The 17,481-nt window shown below is 43.6% G+C and overlaps 2 protein-coding genes across 2 annotated transcripts in view; one reads left to right on the top strand and one right to left on the bottom strand.

Moving 5' to 3' along the window:
* Positions 1–10,127, top strand: part of LOC120024403 (major facilitator superfamily domain-containing protein 2B-like) — a 39,290-nt gene extending 29,163 nt beyond the window's left edge. The window contains exons 9-14 of the mRNA XM_038968644.1: positions 7,400–7,483; positions 7,767–7,850; positions 7,967–8,076; positions 8,852–8,995; positions 9,439–9,615; positions 9,816–10,127. Coding sequence (XP_038824572.1) covers positions 7,400–7,483; positions 7,767–7,850; positions 7,967–8,076; positions 8,852–8,995; positions 9,439–9,615; positions 9,816–9,867 — 651 coding nt within the window. The 3' untranslated portion in view covers positions 9,868–10,127. The remainder of the gene's footprint in view (positions 1–7,399; positions 7,484–7,766; positions 7,851–7,966; positions 8,077–8,851; positions 8,996–9,438; positions 9,616–9,815) is intronic.
* A 308-nt stretch (positions 10,128–10,435) lies between these two features.
* LOC120024496 (WD repeat and coiled-coil-containing protein-like) lies at positions 10,436–17,252 on the bottom strand. Its single transcript, XM_038968756.1, has 3 exons — positions 14,325–17,252; positions 13,660–13,780; positions 10,436–11,088 (listed from the first exon to the last, which is right to left on the bottom strand). Exons 1-3 carry the CDS (start codon positions 16,254–16,256, stop codon positions 10,928–10,930), a joined length of 2,214 nt encoding a protein of 737 aa, XP_038824684.1. The 5' UTR covers positions 16,257–17,252; the 3' UTR covers positions 10,436–10,927.
* Positions 17,253–17,481: the final 229 nt, after the last annotated feature.

Here is a 17,481-nt window from a genome sequence, read left to right as displayed (position 1 = left end):
ATGACTGCAACACTTAACAAAGAACTGCAGTTAGTTTCAGAGTGGGTAGCAAGGAATAAGTTAGCTCTAAATATTTCTAAAACTAAAAGCATTGTATTTGGAACAAAACATTCAATAAACCCTAAACCTCAACTAAATCTTGTAATAAATAATGTGGAAAATGAGCAAGTTGAAATGACTAAACTGCTTGGAGTAACACTAGATTGTAAACTGTCATGGTCAAAACATATTGATGTAGTAGTAGCTAAGATGGGGAGAAGTCTGTCTGTAATAAAGCCATTCTCTGCCTTCTTAACAACACTATCAACAAGGCAGGTCCTAGTTTTGTCCCACCTTGACCACTGTTCAGTCGTGTGGTCAGGTGCCACAAAAAAGGACTTAGGAAAATTGCAATTGGCTCAGAACAGGGCGGCACGGCTGGCCCTTGGATGTACACAGAGCTAATATTAATAATATGAATGTCAATTTCTCCTGGCTGAAAGTGGAGGAGAGATTGACTTCATTACTACTTTAATTTATGAGAGGTATTGATATGTTGAATGCACCGAGCTGTCTGTCTAAACTACTGGCACACAGCTCGGACACCTATGCATACCCCACAAGACATGTCACAAGAGGTCTCTTCACAGTCCCCAAGTCCAGAACAGACTATGGGAGGCGCACAGTACGACATAGAGCCATGACTACATGGAACTCCATTCCACATCAAGTAACTGATGCAAGTAGTAACATTAGATGTAAAAAACGGATAAAAAAACACCTTATGGAACAGCGGGGACTGTGAAGCAACACAAACATGGTACAGACACATGCATACACACACACACACACAGGATAACATACGCACTATACATACACATGGATTTAATACTGTAGATATATGGTAGTGGTGGAGTAGGGGCCTGAGGGCACACAGTGTGTTGTGAAATCTGTGAATGTATTGTAATGTTTTTAAAATTGTATAAACTGCCTTAATTTTGCTGGACCCCAGGAAGTGGAGCTCCTGCTTTGGCAGCAGCTAATGGGGATCCATAATAAATACAATACTTGTATACCACTTGAATGAAGAAGAAACATTCTATTAAAAAACATAATTCCACTCACCAGATGATGTTCATTTGAAACGTAACTTCTTGTTGAAAGTTCATCTTGAAACGGGTGAAGCTAACAAATTAGCAACAACGTCCTTTTCGATAACACCTGCTGCAGCCTCTGCACACTAGCCTACAACAAAAGCTAGGTAGCTAAATCGTCAGAAAACTACTGTTCGCTGTAGAGGTCACCAGCTTGTTGTCCTAAAAAACTAAAATAAGTTTGAATTTTCTACCTCTGGTTCATTGGCCAAAGTCTATGGGTAAATTAATGGGGTATGAATGGGGTTTTGGGATATACCCCCGAAAATAAGGTCTGAGGTTAACGCAGGCTTAGGAGCAGTAGCGGTGCGTGGGTAATATTACTGAGGAAGCCAAACCAAAAAGCCATATTACAACCTATGTTGTGATAATTGCGTTATTTGCTCTATAACCCATTTGCTCATACGCCACCGTGATATAAACTCAGCAAAAAAAGAAACATCCTCACTGGCAACTGCGTTTATTTTCAGCAAACTTAACATGTGTAAATATTTGTATGAACATAACAAGATTCAACAACTGAGACAAAAACTGAACAAGTTCCGTGTGACTAACAGAAATGGAATAATGTGTCCGTGAACAAAGGGGGGTCAAAATCAAAAGTAACAGTCAGTATCTGGTGTGGCATTAAGTACTGCAGTGCATCTCCTCCTCATGAACTGCACCAGATTTGCCAGTTCTTGCTGTGAGATGATACCCCACTCTTCCATCAAGGCACCTGCAAGTTCCCGGACATTTCTGGGGGGAATGGCCCTAGCCCTCACCCTCCGATCCAACAGGTCCCAGACGTGCTCAATGGGATTGAGATCCGGGCTCTTCGCTGGCCATGGCAGAACACTGACATTCCTGTCTTGCAGGAAATCACGCACAGAACGAGCAGTATGGCTGGTGGCATTGTCATGCTGGAGGGTCATGTCAGGATGGCCCTGCAGGAAGGATATCACATGAGGGAGGATGTCTTCCCTGTAACGCACAGCGTTGAGATTGCCTGCAATGACAAGCTCAGTCTGATGATGCTGTGACACACCGCCCCAGACCATGACGGACCCTCCACCTCCAAATCGATCCTGCTCCAGAGTACAGGCCTCGGTGTAACGCTCATTCCTTCGACGATAAATGCGAATCCAACCATCACCCCTGGTGAGGCAACACTGCAACTCGTCAGTGAAGAACACTTTTTGCCAGTCCTGTCTGATCCAGCGACGGTGGGTTTGTGCCCATAGGCGATGTTGTTGCCGGTGATGTCTGGTGAGGATCTAACTTACTACAGGCCTACAAGCCCTCAGTCCAGCCTCTCTCAGCCTATTGCGGACAGTCTGAGCACTGATGGAGGGATTGTGCGTTCCTGGTGTAACCCGGGCAGTTGTTGTTGCCATCCTGTACCTGTCCCGCAGGTGTGATGTTCGGATGTACCGATCCAGTGCAGGTGTTGTTACACGTGGTCTGACACTGCGAGGACGATCAGCTGTCCGTCCTGTCTCCCTGTAGCGTCGTCTTAGGCGTCTCACAGTACAGACATTGCAAATTATTGCCCTGGCCACATTTGCAGTCCTCATGCCTCCTTGCAGCATGCCTAAGGTATGTTCACGCAGGTGAGCAGGGACCCTGGGCATCTTTCTTTTGGTGTTTTTCAGAGTCAGTAGAAAGGCCTCTTTAGTGTCCTAAGTTTTCATAACTGTGACCTAATTGCTTACTATCTGTATGCTGTTAGTGTCTTAACGACCGTTCCACAGGTACATGTTCATTAATTGTTTATGATTCATTGAACAAGCATGGGAAACAGTGTTTAAACCCTTTACAATGAAGATCTGAAGTCATTTGGATTTTTACGAATTATCTTTGAAAGACAGGTTCCTGAAAAAGGGAAACATTAATTTTTTTGCTGAGTTTACAATAAAGCTGTGGCAACCAAAATACAATTGTCACACAGTGGCAGAAAAAAGGCAATTAAACATAAGTTTGTTTCATTTTTGTTTTGTTTCATCACAAAACCAGAGAGCAGAATCTGTCCAGTGAAGTCCACAAAGCAAATATTGCATGTAACAAATAGTTACAAGTCATGCAGCATGGTCAAGCAAGTTAATATTTTTGACAGTTTGTGAAACAGCTACTGATTTAGAGCCACAGAGTTACCACAAGTCAACACAAAGACAACAGAAGCACTGTCTCACCTTCCAGCACCATTGCAACTTATACATTTGGACATCATCAAATCATCAAGTCTATATATGCTTAGTTTAATACACTGATAACAAACTTAAAGATACCAGAAACGATTTAGTCCAATCAATTTAGCTAAATATAATGTGGCTGTCCGTCGCACTGATTTCTGTGTGTGTGTGTGTGTGTGTGTGTGTGTGTGTGTGTGTGTGTGTGTGTGTGTGTGTGTGTGTGTGTGTGTGTGTGTGTACTACTGAACGCCAATGCCATCCTCCTCTCTTTCATGTTGGCAAAATAGTCTGTGTCTCCGTCATACAGTACGCTATTAGTTTTTGTTTTCATAGGCTATCTAGCTAAAATGCTTACTAGCCTAACTTCCTCGGATGGGAAACAATGAACCAGCTAAGCTAGCTAGTTAACATGAGTCTACTAGGCAACATCTGAACTTCAATTGTCTCATGCCAGTGGGAAAATATACACTATATATACAAAAGTATGTGAACACCCCTTCAAATTAGTAGATATTTCAGCCACACCCGTCGCTGACAGGTGTATAAAATCGAGCACACAGCCATGCATTTTTCATAGACATGCATTCTTCATCTTATCGGCAGACTCAACAGCCTTGGTTTCTCAAAAGACTGCCTCGCCTGGTTCACCAACTACGTCTCAGACAGAGTTCAGTGTGTCAAATCGGGGAGCCTGTTGTCCGGATCTCTGGCAGTCTCTATGGGGGTGCCACAGGGTTCAATTCTCGGGCCCACTCTTTTCTCTGTATACATCAATGATGTCGCTCTTGCTGCTGGTGATTTTCTGATCCACCTCTACGCAGACGACACCATTCTGTATACTTCTTGCCCTTCTTTGGACACTGTGTTAACTAACCTCCAGACGAGCTTCAATGCCATACAACTCTCCTTCCGTGGCCTCCAACTGCTCTTAAATGCTTGTAAAACTAAATGCATGCTCTTCAACCGATCGCTGCCCGCACCTGCCCGCCCGTCCAGCATCACTACTCTGGACGGTTCTGACTTAAAATATGTGGACAATTACAAATACCTAGGTGTCTGGTTAGACTGTAAACTCTCCTTCCAGACTCACATTAAGCATCTCCAATCCAAAATTAAATTTAGAATCGGCTTCCTATTTTGCAACAAAGCATCCTTCACTCATGCTGCCAAACATACCCTCGTAAAACTGACCATCCTACCGATCCTCGACTTTGGCGATGTCATTTACAAAATAGCCTCCAACACTCTACTTAACAAATTGGATGCAGTCTATCACAGTGCCATCCGTTTTGTCACCAAAGCCCCATACACTACCCACCACTGCAACATGTATGCTCTCGTTGGCTGGCCCTCGCTTCATATTCGTCGTCAAACCCACTGGCTCCAGGTCATCTATAAGTATTTGCTAGGTAAAGCCCCACCTTATCTCAGCTCACTGGTCACCATAACAGCACCCACCCGTAGCATGTCCTCCAGCAGGTATATTTCACTGGTCACCCCCAAAGCCTATCCCTCCTTTGGCCGCCTTTCCTTCCAGTTCTCTGCTGCCAATGACTGGAACGAATTGCAAAAATCACTGAAGCTGGAGACTCATATCTCTCTCACTAACTTTAATCATCAGCTGTCAGAGCAGCTCACAGATCATTGCACCTGTACATAGCCCATGTGTAAATAGCCCATCCAACTACCTCACCCCCATATTGTTATTTACATTTTGCTCCTTTGCACAACAGTATCTCTACTTGCACATTCATCTTCTGCACATCTATCACTCCAGTGTTTAATTGCTAAATTGTAATTACTACGCCACTACGGCCTATTTATTGCCTTACCTCCCTTATCTTACCTCATTTGCACACACTGTATATATATATTTTCTACTGTGTTATTGACTGTACGTTTGTTTATTCCATGTGTAACTCTGTGTTGTTGTATGTGTCGAACTGCTTTGCTTTATCTTGGCCAGGTCGCAGTTGTAAATGAGAACTTGTTCTCAACTGGCCTACCTGGTTAAATAAAGGTGTATTAAAATTAAATAAATAGATATGACAATTCCCCCATGCACAAAGCGAGGTCCATACAGAAATAGTTTGTTGAGATCAGTGTAGAAGAACTTGACTGGCCTGCACAGCGCCCTGACCTCAACCCCATTGAACACCTTTGAGATGAATTGGAACACTGACTGCGAGCCAGGCCTAATCATCCAACATCAGTACTCGACCTCACTAATGCTCTTGTAGCTGAATGGAAGCAAGTCCCCGCAGCAATGTTCCAACATGTAGTGGAAAGCCTTCCCAGAAGAGTGGAGGATAGTACAGATAATTAAGTCAAAACCACAGATCCAAATCCCCATCTCCATCCATGACTTAGAAAAGGGCTGATTTAGCAAGCTAGCTACTGCAGGACATCAACACAGACCAGAAACAGACACGTTTTTCTGACAATGATGACGTTTTGTTTAGGATGTGATTTGATTGGTGTGAATCCAAATCCAAACTGGCCTCCCTTGGACAACAACAACTCAGCTCAACGCAAATTATTTTTTGTAAGAATTATTAAGGGAGGCCAAATGCTTGCTGGCAGCAATCAATCAAATGGTATAGTGGCAACATGTCATACTCTTTAGTTCCAGGTAGCGTCAGATATACTACACATACTGAGACAGAGGGGCGCTGTTTCCCTTGCTCTGATGATTTCTCCTGTGAGATTCAGCCACTTGCGAATAGACGTAAAATTATGAAGAGACGAGAGAGACATTTTATCATTTAAAAAAATGTATTGGTCAAATATTGGGGGAAGTCTGGCTTCCCTTGGCCTCCATGAATACATGCCACTGAGCAGATCTTATACGTTTCGTTCTATGAGATAATATCAGTCAGTTAACATGACCTTTATGAATTATGAAGCCTTTATGTGCTTGTTTTGATTACATAAATGCTTTAAAATTTAAAAAAGTGATGTTAGCTGATGAACATTATCTCATAGAACAAAATGTATAAGATCTCCTAAGCTTTTTTGGCATTTATTCAAAAACCCTACAAAAACGATATCCATTTTCCCATGGTCCAACGAACTATGGCGGAGTTAGTGTCTACAAAAAGGCGCCATTGCTATTGCTCTCTATGGCAGTTGCCTTCTATCAAAGATTGCCTATTATATTTGACAAGACAGTTGACTGACCGCTCTAGCAATGGAAATACATGTCCTCAAAGCTGGAAGTCATGTGGGAGGAGACGAGATCATGTGGAACCATTCTAGCTAATAAAAGGGCAGATGCGTGTGTGAACAACAGGCCATAGAGATAGATAGAGGACTCATCTTTGTTTCTGTGCCCATGTGACATCATGGGCAGCGCCATTGAGGCTATCTCCATTTTAAAGTAGTACATTTTCTTCTTCTTCATTGGTGGATTGCTCCCAACTCATAAGCATCCCCAACCAGTTTACTATGTTAAAATGTTGGAAGCCCTCAATGGCAATGTCCATTATATCAGTGCATTCGTAACAACCTAACAATTACTAAACATTTAATTGATCAAATAAGCCTCACATAACAAATGAGCAATTAAATTTTTTCTTGGACCAAATTCAAATTCATTGACCTCTATTTAGATTTATCTCCCCGGAGAAAAATCCTGATTGGATCTTTTTTTCACTCCAGTGTTGACCCTTTAAATCAGAATATAATTGGAAATAATAATAGAATTACAATATCATTGAAATATCATTGAAAAGAATAAATAGAAATGAAAAATACATGTATATTTTAAAACTACAACAATCATTTTATAAATCCTAAGGCCTTCTCTGAAAGCATAGAAAGCCCTGACAGTTCCCCACTGGACTCTGAGCTTTATAGTACAGCTTTGATAGCTTCCACCTCAAACCTCTCAACTGCTGTATCTCATAAAGCCTTTTCTCTTTTGAACAGAAAAGAAGGATTATATATCATTCAGTAGCAGGGATGAATCTGCCGCTTCAGACGTAAGTCAGGAGCTTCTCCAGTGACTTGGCACAGTGGGCAGAGAGAATAGGACAGTGCTGAATATGCTGAATAATGTCTGAAGAATGAATGTGTGTGATATCTGATTTCCAGTTGGTGCAGAGCAACTTTGTCCTTTTCTGTACGCACGCAGTGGACCTGAGAGACCACTTCCAGAACATTGTACTGACCATCCTGGTGAGTTCTGGTTTCACACCTAGATTAATCTCTCGTAGACAGACTATGTAATTGTGCGATTCTGGTTCTTGGTTAACAGAGATTAGACCTAGATCAATGTTAAGATCCGTACATAATACCAGACCACTGTCTCATGAAAGGCTTAATCCTAACACGAGGAACTAGAAATGTCATCCAAGTCTGCCATTGACATCTGTGCACGGTTTTATGTGACATTTGAGTGTACTCATAACCAAAGACAATGTCATAGTCCAGAGTGCAGATTATATATCTCTCTTCGCAGGTATCTGCAGTAGTGAGCATCCCTCTGTGGCAGTGGTTTTTGGAGAGGTTTGGCAAGAAGACGGCAGCCTTCTGTGGCATCACGGTAAGTATCTGGGACTGAGCGCTATTGCTATTCCGCTGGTCGTAAGAGTGTGCCACCTTGTGGACAAACAGGTTATTACTTTCGGCGAAACTTTTTGAACTCCTCTTTCTGTCCAGTGGATCATGCCGTTCACAGTGATGCTGGTGTTCATCCCTAACCTGGTCGTAGCCTACGTGGTGGCTGTCTCGTCCGGACTCAGTGTGGCCGCGTCACTCCTCTTACCATGGTGAGCTCAATTGAATTGGGCTGGCACAAAAGGTCCTCTGTGAATATAGTGTAGTTGTAAAAGCACTAGCACTAGCCAGTGGTTGTAGCGGCAGTAGCAATAGTAAACATATTCTTTGGTGTGGGTAAAATAGCCACCGTCACAGAATTAGTAGCCTAGTAATAGCAGCAGTAGTTTGAAGTAGCCATAACAGTGCCAAAAATATCAGCAGTCTCCCTGTTTCTCTGTCCATTCACCCCCTGGCATGATACAGTCACGCCTGGCGATGATGTCACGTTGATGAATGAGATGGCTCTATAAACCTCAGGGGTCGGCTACAGTCTCCACTTTCATTCTGTATTTTACTGTTGTTTATAGCACATTGCCCTCCCTCTGTGCTCTTCGCCCTCCTGTCTCCCTCCGTTCTCTCACCTCCATCCTTCCCCTCCCTCTCTAAATGACAGGGTATATCCAGTGGGGTCACCATGATGTGTATTTCTGTCTGTTCTCCTGGTGATTCCCCATCTGTGGTCAGAGCGGCTCAGCTACAGCTAGCTTCATCATCGAATCATGTTATTAGTAGCAGTCGTTTCACCAGATCCTTTTATCTCTGCGCTATATAAGCATTATTGTAGCCATTTTATCCTCGAGCGCTATAAGTAGACTGCTCCTCATCAGACAGGCGGAGTCATCGAGGCTGGTTGTATAACATGATGATGAGGTCGGGCCTATGAGTTGTTGATTTGCCGATGTCTTGATGTAGTATTGGTGTGTGTGTGTGTTTGTTGTGTTTCAGGTCGATGCTGCCAGACGTGGTGGATGACTTCCGCCTGGCCAACCCCCACTGTAAAGGCTTTGAGGCCATCTTCTACTCCTTCTACGTGTTCTTCACCAAGTTCGCTGCCGGCATCTCCCTGGGAGTGTCCACCCTCTGCCTCGAGTGAGACAGACAGACAACATGAACACAAGACTATTACAGATATTCAGAACTGAACATGGAATTTCCTTAGGAGTAACCATGCTTTTACCTCAAATGAGTCAAACATAGGATAAGCACAAACAAGTAAACATTACTTCTGGGATCTCCTTTGGAGTGATACAGGCGCCAGAACACGAAGTCAGTTAAATAACACAGGAGTGAGGTGTATAGAGAGAAACACAAACACAAGTCTGACGCGCACAGATATATGCATTCTATTGTAGTCCATTATTGTTTATGAAACTGGCACTGTGTGTAACTCTCGGTATGATACAGGTATATGTCGCTATAGGTTTGCAGCTTATGACACTGGTGTGTGTGTGCGTGTATGTATCTCTGTATATATCTCTACAGGTTTACCGTGTTTGATACAGGTGTGTGTGTGTGTGTACCTGTGTCTTCAGGTTCGCGGGTTATGACACAGGGGCGTGCAGGCAGCCTGCTCAAGTAGCCTACACTCTGAAGTTGCTCATCGGCGCCGCCCCGGTGGCCTTCATCGTAACAGGCCTGCTGATACTGCTGCTCTACCCCATCAGTGAGGATGTCCGGCTCAGGAACAAACTCTGTCTGGAAGAGCTACGGTAAGTTACCCACAAGTCTGTTGTCAGAATTTGATAGAACTTCACAGTGCTCTTGTAAACGTATAAGACAATATAAGGCCGGGGACACATGCTTAAGTGAAATGTTACCAAACAAAGTATTTGGAACACACGACGGCCTGAAATGGGTCAAATACCAACATACCTTCAATCTAAAAGTGACTATTACCCGTCTTCTACAGGAAACAAGGCAGCATCAGCTCCAGAACGCTGGAGGATCTGAGTAATGCATGACCAGGGATGGGACAAACAGGAGAAGTTCCACATACGGCGGGTTCCAGTTCTCCGACTGGAATATGACGTCCATTAGTGTATATTACACTGAGAAATTATATAATGGTAGTTATGTTTTCCTGTAAACATTTGAAGTTTGTTTCTGTATTTTCACATGAACGTGTACTGTAGAGCCATCTTAAATATACCTACAAGATGATCTAATTTACATAAATGAATGTATATCACTATTTGCTGTGTTTAGCCAGACATTGCTGGTATTTAAGAATGGTATCTGAATATGATGGTTTGATGACAAATGGGCTTAATAAACTCTGTTGGTTAGTAGATGGACTGAACCATGGCTTCGTATAACTTCAAACAGAGGGGGTTTACAGCCAGTAGAGGAAGGTTCCATTTTGTGACGTGGGGTTTTGGCTGTTGGATTCTCTATTCTCTGCCTACTGCTTCCCCCTGGTGGTACTATAATGACATCTGTTTTGTATTTAGATGGAAGACTGGATAAACCATGACTATAATAGAATCCGTCATCATATGTTAAGCGATGAAACTATCAATTTGAAACATTTGAGGGCTTTAATATTATACAATCATATAACACACAAACAGGATAAATCTCTTTGGGATGCGGTGGCTACTTTCCTGACCTAGGCCACCCAAAACACTACTACAGTACTTCATTGGTCTGACATGTTTTTGATAAACTTCATCTTGAACCAGATGTACATATAACACAAAGACAAAAAGACCAATATAATATCCAAAAGTCACTAAATGTAAACATTGTTTGAAAGGTGCTACTTTCCAAAGTGTGACAAACATTTGTCTCAAATAATTCCCCAACTGAAAAAGGTGAATTTGCCACCCAGTACTGCTTGTTCATAAGAAGATGCAGAGGGGTTGAGTCTGTGTGTCCAGTTTTTAGAGATGTATGCATAAAGCATTGACATATCCTGTGTGTTATGCTAGTCCCATGCTCTGTGCTCTCTCCCACTAGGCTGATGTCTCTGTTTTGGGGCTAGGCCTTGTTCAAGTCTGTGTTCGAGTATTTAACTGGGCTTCAGGGAGATTTCACAGGGCTGGAGGGGCAGGTGTCTGGGCTGCCAGGGCTTCTGATGGGGGATTTCCTCTTGCCGTTCCTCACTGTCAACTCCTCTTTGGGTTTAAAAGTCAGGGGTACAAAGCCCTCTGCATCCGCCACTAGGACTATCCACAACGGACCTGGAACACACCGGAGACAGTAAGTTTCAAGTTTAAGCGACAGCTTAGGAAGTTTTTATTGAACTAATATTTTCTCCATGCTTATTAAGACGGTTTAAATGATATAACGAATTGGTGACAGGTTTTCAAGCAAATATTCTAAAATCGGCATGAAGAAAATATGCAAATTTTACCACAAGCGATGGGTTTCCACCAAACTGCCTTGTTGCGGATAAGAAGCAGTGCGTGATGATGTAGCGCGCATAAGGTACCTTAAAAAAAAATCTGTTTCCATCACATTTTCAACTCTACGGATGGTTTTGTCACAAAAACCGCGGTGCGTTAAATCGCTCTAGCCATTAGCTCGCAGATACAGTGCCGGTATGCTAGGCTACATTATGAGAATATTATAGGTAAAAGCGAGATTATTTTGATTTGGCAAATGGCAGCCAAGCATCGATCATCATGTCACCAGAATAAGACCCTCGATATTTATTGGAAAGGAGCATCAAGCTCATCACTGAACTGCCACCGCCCTGTGAAGTTCATCATAACTTATTTAATCTAAAACCTAATAAAAACGACATGCTTTCCCAAGTGGGAAGACCACATACAAGATCTCAGCGCGTAACTCGATGTTTACTTTGATACGATGGCTATTATATCAGTATTTGCGCAAAAAGTCGTATCCACCGCTATTTCTCACATAATACATTTTACCGACATACCACCATGTCGAAGGAACAAATTGTCGACAATCATGAAATTGACCGTCATTTCTTGTTTCCATCAACCCAGTCATGAGTTTTTTTATGCGTCAGGTAATTAATCTGCATGAAATGGTTGGATGGAAACCTGGTAAAAGATTACATTCATTTATCCCTTCAAATAGATGGTACTAAGCTTTTCATTCAGCAAGTGTGTACTATCTAATACAGCCATTTTGGAATCAAAGTAACCACAACATCTGGCTCTAAGTTTTCTGTAAAAACTCAAAACAGTGAAACTTCTGAATGAGATGCCTCTATAAATACTCTGTTGGAGGGAGCGTGCTGAGTGTCTACATTAGCAGAACTAACACAGGGAAGGTGTGGTGAGCGGCTTCTGTTTTAAACCTCAACCCAAGCTCACCCTATAATCACTCCCATATTTAGCCTCTTCACCCATTAACTGAAGCACTTTGTGTATCGCCAAATACTGTTGTTTCAAATGCATTCATGTATGTCTGTTTATGTGGAGTGAAACAAAGCTGTAATTAGTTAGTTGAGATAAGCTTAATGTTTGAGGAGCTCCTCAGTCTAGACTATTGGCTGAGGATATAGGTTATAGGCCTATTCTTATATGAATAGTTTCCTGGAAACATGAGTGAAACCCTTTTTCCTATTCCCGTCCAAACTCAGTAGTATGCATACACACAACCATGCACGCACGCACACACACTTCTGAGAACACTGCCCAACCCTACCTCTTCGTTCCTATAGGGCAAAGATAGTTGCATTTAACCTTTTATACTACAAGTCTAATGACTGCAAATGTTGGCCCCAGAGCTTACAGAAATCCATATTCAATTCAAATATGCAGAGTGCCTCTATACCCACTTTTCTCTTGAGGCATGCCCACATTGAAAGAGAGTCTTTGCAGATTTGAATTGTGTTGATTTCTGGTAAGCAGGAAGTCACACCGCTGTGAATGATGATGTCATATCGCGGAGTATACCTATAACCTCAAATAATAATTGGTAGAATTAAGCCTGGGGTATCTACACTCCTTTCCATATTTATTTGGACAGTGAAGCGTTTAAAAAAAAAAATACATTTGGCTCAATACTCCAGCACTTTGGATTTAAGATCAAATGTTTCATGAGGCAACAGCACAGAATGCCACCTTTTATTCGAGGGTATTTTCGTACATATCTGTTTTACAGTCTAGAAATGAAAGCACTTTATGTATCTAGTCCTCCCATTTGAAGATGCTACCATGATTATGAATAATCATGAACGAGTGAGAGCGTTACAGAAGAACAAAGATCATACCCTCCCTCCATAAATGTTAATCTCTAACCATTACCAATAACAGGGGATTCATTCAGTATGGTCCATAATTATGGTAGCATCCACATTAAATGTAGAAGTGTTCAGAAAAAAAGTATATTACCCATTTAGTTCCTATTGGGCAAAACATAATCTGAAACACAACCAAAACAAAAGTTTGGAGTCACAAGCTTGATGTAGTCATTGCATGCTAGGAATATGGAACCAAATACTAAACTTCACTACTTTAATACAATATATGTGAATTTGTCCAAAAGCTTCTTCAAATGGGAGGACTAGATACATAAAGTGCTTTCATTTCTAAACAGTAAAACAAACATGTATGAAAATACCCCCAAATAAAAAGCGACATTCTGTACTGTTGCCTCAAATGAAACATTTGATCTCAAATCCAAAATGCTGGAGTAATAGAGACACAAATGAAACGGTGAAGTACAAATAAACACAGAGGGGAATGTACATATAGTGAAAACAAATCATCTCAAATCTACAACCGTGTGTTATTATTGGTTTGGGGGAAAGCCCAAGGCCAGATACCTACCATACATAATCTCTACAACAGTGAGGTTAAAGAGCTCCTGAAGAACCTTCAGACACAGCTTCCCCTCACACAGCAACACTGGTCTTCTCTCGTCGATAAACACATTTTCAGACAGCTGCTGCTGCATGGAGAGGGAAGAGATATAGAGAGGGGGGGGGGGGGGGGGGGGCAGAGAGAAGGTGGGGGGGTTTAGTGCAATTCTGACCTTCTCAAGAATGCAGTTATTGACGGATGCAACAGTGGCATCATTTCGCTAATTGTACTTTCGTCACTTCTTTTGGGAACACCATAATAGCAATCGCACTGTGCTGTCAGCATGCTGTCTATTGTAAGCCGATGGTGGATTACACTCTAGCCCAGGGAGTACAGTACAGTACATCTCCTTCCTCACCTTTAGACAAGGCCCAGCAAGGCTAACAATAGACCATTAATCTGACATCTGCTGAACGCTGACTAAGGGCTTCATGTATGGCCTTCAGTATGTATTTGCGTGATTTATATGCATTCCCTTGTGTGTCTTATCAAACTTTATTGTACATAGGTGGAGTCTGTTATTTTAACAAGTGAGGTCTTCAATAAATATGCATTATCTTTACAAATGTGGCTCTGAAAATCTCCAGATTTTAGCCAAAATGAAGCAATATCTTGTAAGTCATAACCCCTACCTGACATGTGATGTTAACGTATGGAGGTTCACAGGCATTGGGGTAAATAGTCCCCAAATCCCTTTTCCCGCTCTGAGTGAAGTCCCTGATCTCTGTGAGACACTGTTGCACCTCAGAGAAGCGAGAGAAGAGCCTCTCCATGTTCTGAGACAGCTGCTCCAGGTTCCTCTCCTTCTCTCTGGAGGCCAGGGGGGTGGTCTTGGGCAGGGTGGGGAGCTCCGTGTGGGGCTTATCCCCAGGGTTGTAGTATGGGGAGCAGGGTCGACTCAAGTCCCCAGATTGCACTGACCCTCTCATCCGGTTGATGGGTTCCATGTCGAAGTTCTCGACCGTAATGGAGGAGGCGCTTGAGTGGGATTGGTCAGAGGGGCGACAGAGGTCAGAGTAGGGGAAGTCGACTGAGCTGGTCTCCGGGCTCCTCACCTCCTCCACCAGCCTCCTCCTGCTGCTCCCTGGAGAACGGGACTGGATTACACCTCCTCCCGGCAGCACCAACTCCTTGATCGCCACACGCTCCTGCTGCTCCTCCTTAGAGAAGACATGCTCCGAGTGGCGCCTAATCCCCGGGTAGAAATTAGCGGGGGATTGCCGGTTCGGGGAGGGAGACGCCGGGGTTTCTCCGTCGTAGACTATCTCCTTGGAGGAGAGGTGCAGGATGTATTTTTCCGTGTTGGAGGAGGGGAGGAAGGCAGGTTCGTTGGACTTCTGTCTGCCGATCATGAGAAGCAACGTCTTGTCACTGAGGAAGCAGACGCCTTTGGGCCTCTCGTTCTTCTGTAAGGAGATCTGCTGGACATTGGGCATAGCGAAGGGTGTGATGCAGTAGACCAGCACCATGCTACACGTGTTGGAGGCCACCGCCACCATGGAGCCTCTGGAGTCAAAGGCCAAGATGTCTGGCACCAGGATCCCAGGGATGCTGACCTTACTGGTGCTGGTGACTTTCTGTTCGTAGGTGACAAGGATAAGGTGAGATGAATCCTGTCCGGAGCCGGTCAGGTGGTCCTTGCGGCGCAGGTGTATGAGTGGACTGGGGTCAGAGCGCCGGTGCTTGGCCAGGAGGTGGGTGAGGTCCATAAGGCCGCCAGACGGAGAGCAGGACAAGTAGGACCTCTCAGAGTCAAAGGACCTCCTGCGGGGGTCTATACAGCCATCCTCATCCAACATCACCATAAGAGAGGAATGTCCTGGTAGGGAGGACTCGGAATCTGAGGGCACGTCGAAGGCTATACCTGCGTTCAGCCCGCAGATCCTATCCAGAGGCAGCTCTGTAGCCACTGCCACCTGGGCTTCGCCTGTCGACTCGATGGCACAGATGTACCCACCCACGTCGAAGATAGGGCAGAAGGAGCAGGCTAAAAGACTCTTCTGAACATCGTTATAGATGTAGGAGTAAAGGGCGCTTCCAATGGCCACGACCAACCGGGTGCCATCTTTGGTCCAGCAGGCACAGTGGATGAGTCCACTGCCTTTAATATCAGCCTTCACCCTGCGGTTGTCCACACGGACACAGAACAGCACAGAGGCATCTTTCTTGGTAAGGACAGAAAGGATGTCCATCTTGGGATGCCAGACACATCCCTCAGACAGAAGGGGGAAAGGTTCGCTCATCTCACAGGTCTGAGTACACAGCAGCTTGTTCTGTTCCAGAGCGCTGAGCTGCAGCTGCCACACTGTGACATGCTTCTTGTGTTGGACGGCCAACAGAGCAGGAGAGCCGGAACAGCATAGAGGGCCCCAGTAGAGACCGAAGACATGCTCAAACTGACCAATGACGTTGGTGTCGCCGAATTTCACCTCACCGTTGGCATAGTAAAGGGAGGTGAGGCAGACCTGTTTCCCATCCGTCCATGCGATCCCGTGGACAGGGTGGATGGCTTGGTGTAGCGTGTTCAGACCGGTCCTCAGCAACTTGGCTTTGCCCAGTTCCATACTGACAGCCAAGCAAGTATGGACTAATCCAAACGGCGAGAGAGAAAAGATTATCACTCACTGATCAGTGACATTGAACAAGAAAATCAATCATTCAATACCATTGATGAGAGCAGAGGATATCTGTCGTGAGACGGATGTTGACGAGCATAATACTAGTTTCAGCTACTTTAACTGCCATCCTACACTAAGAATAGGACAAGCCTCTCCTGTCATGCATCTCTGGTGCTGTAAAATCCCCAATCACCTCTGCCTGTGTGAGGTAACACCTCAGGGCCAGGGCTGAGCTGATTAGTGTGAATGACCTTAGCCATGCATATCCGGTAGGTTATTTTACACACCAGTCCTAAAGGCATTGACGACAAATAATGATATCGGTGTTGTATCTTGTGAGTTCAAACTGTATTAATTCGCTATCTAGCAATTTCAACAAACTCAACTGATTCAAGGAGTCACTACACTAGAAGTAGATTTGATCACATTTGGTAGGCAACTGTGACCTTAAGTAATGTTAAGCGTTTGGCAATGAAAGACAATCAAGCAATCCCTCTTAACTACATTTATTCAAATTGTTATTACTTTGTGCTAGCTAAAATGACATTGTCATAGCTAGCTATGTTCACATCAATTGCAATTAAACTATGAAGGTACAGTCAAGAGCTAACTATTACAACAAATATTTGCTTCCGTCAACTACAATAGCTAGCTACTCAACAAATGAAAACCATTAGCTACCTGACTAGCTAGTTATGTTGCTAAGGTAAACTGTCAAAGTTTTTGACTGGCCAGCAAGCCCATGCAGTTCGATAACCAAGCTAGCAACTAAAGCCAGCAGGAACAAGCTGAAGTAACTAGCTAGCTTGATTTAATCGCGAATAAGTTCTTCTGTCACGAAATTCTATACACAAACTTGCCATTACATGCCTCGATTTTCTTGTCAAACCATAATCCTTTATTACATTTGCCACGCTTGTTTCACGTTTGCCGGGGTGAAAGTTGCTATCATGAACCGGAATTGAATAGCGAGGCAATACAAAAGCATAACGTCACAGAGTTTCTAAACCTAGAGGCGCAACATCGCGATACTTCTGGGAACGTTTGAGAAAGATACCAAACAGACCAGACCGGGGTTTTGGATTTGAGAAGTCAATGAGAGAAGTGAAAGATTCTTCCTGTTGTTAATTTTCTCGAAGTCTAAAGGCACATGTTATTACTCCAACCTCGT

The sequence above is a fragment of the Salvelinus namaycush genome, chromosome 29 (assembly GCF_016432855.1).
Source record: "Salvelinus namaycush isolate Seneca chromosome 29, SaNama_1.0, whole genome shotgun sequence".
In the NCBI taxonomy this organism is placed as follows: Eukaryota; Metazoa; Chordata; class Actinopteri; order Salmoniformes; family Salmonidae; genus Salvelinus; species Salvelinus namaycush.
This window is presented reverse-complemented; position numbering and strand designations above follow the sequence as displayed.

Excerpts from the sequence above, each read along its gene's own strand:
- LOC120024496 (XM_038968756.1), bottom strand. The coding sequence starts at position 16,256 with ATGGAACTGGGCAAAGCCAAGTTGCTGAGGACCGGTCTGAACACGCTA. Across the intron at positions 13,781-14,324 it reads ACGTTAACATCACATGTCAG|CAGCAGCTGTCTGAAAATGT; the intron begins GTAGGGGTTATG and ends CTCTCCATGCAG. Across the intron at positions 11,089-13,659 it reads TGTTGTAGAGATTATGTATG|GTCCGTTGTGGATAGTCCTA; the intron begins GTAGGTATCTGG and ends GGTGTGTTCCAG.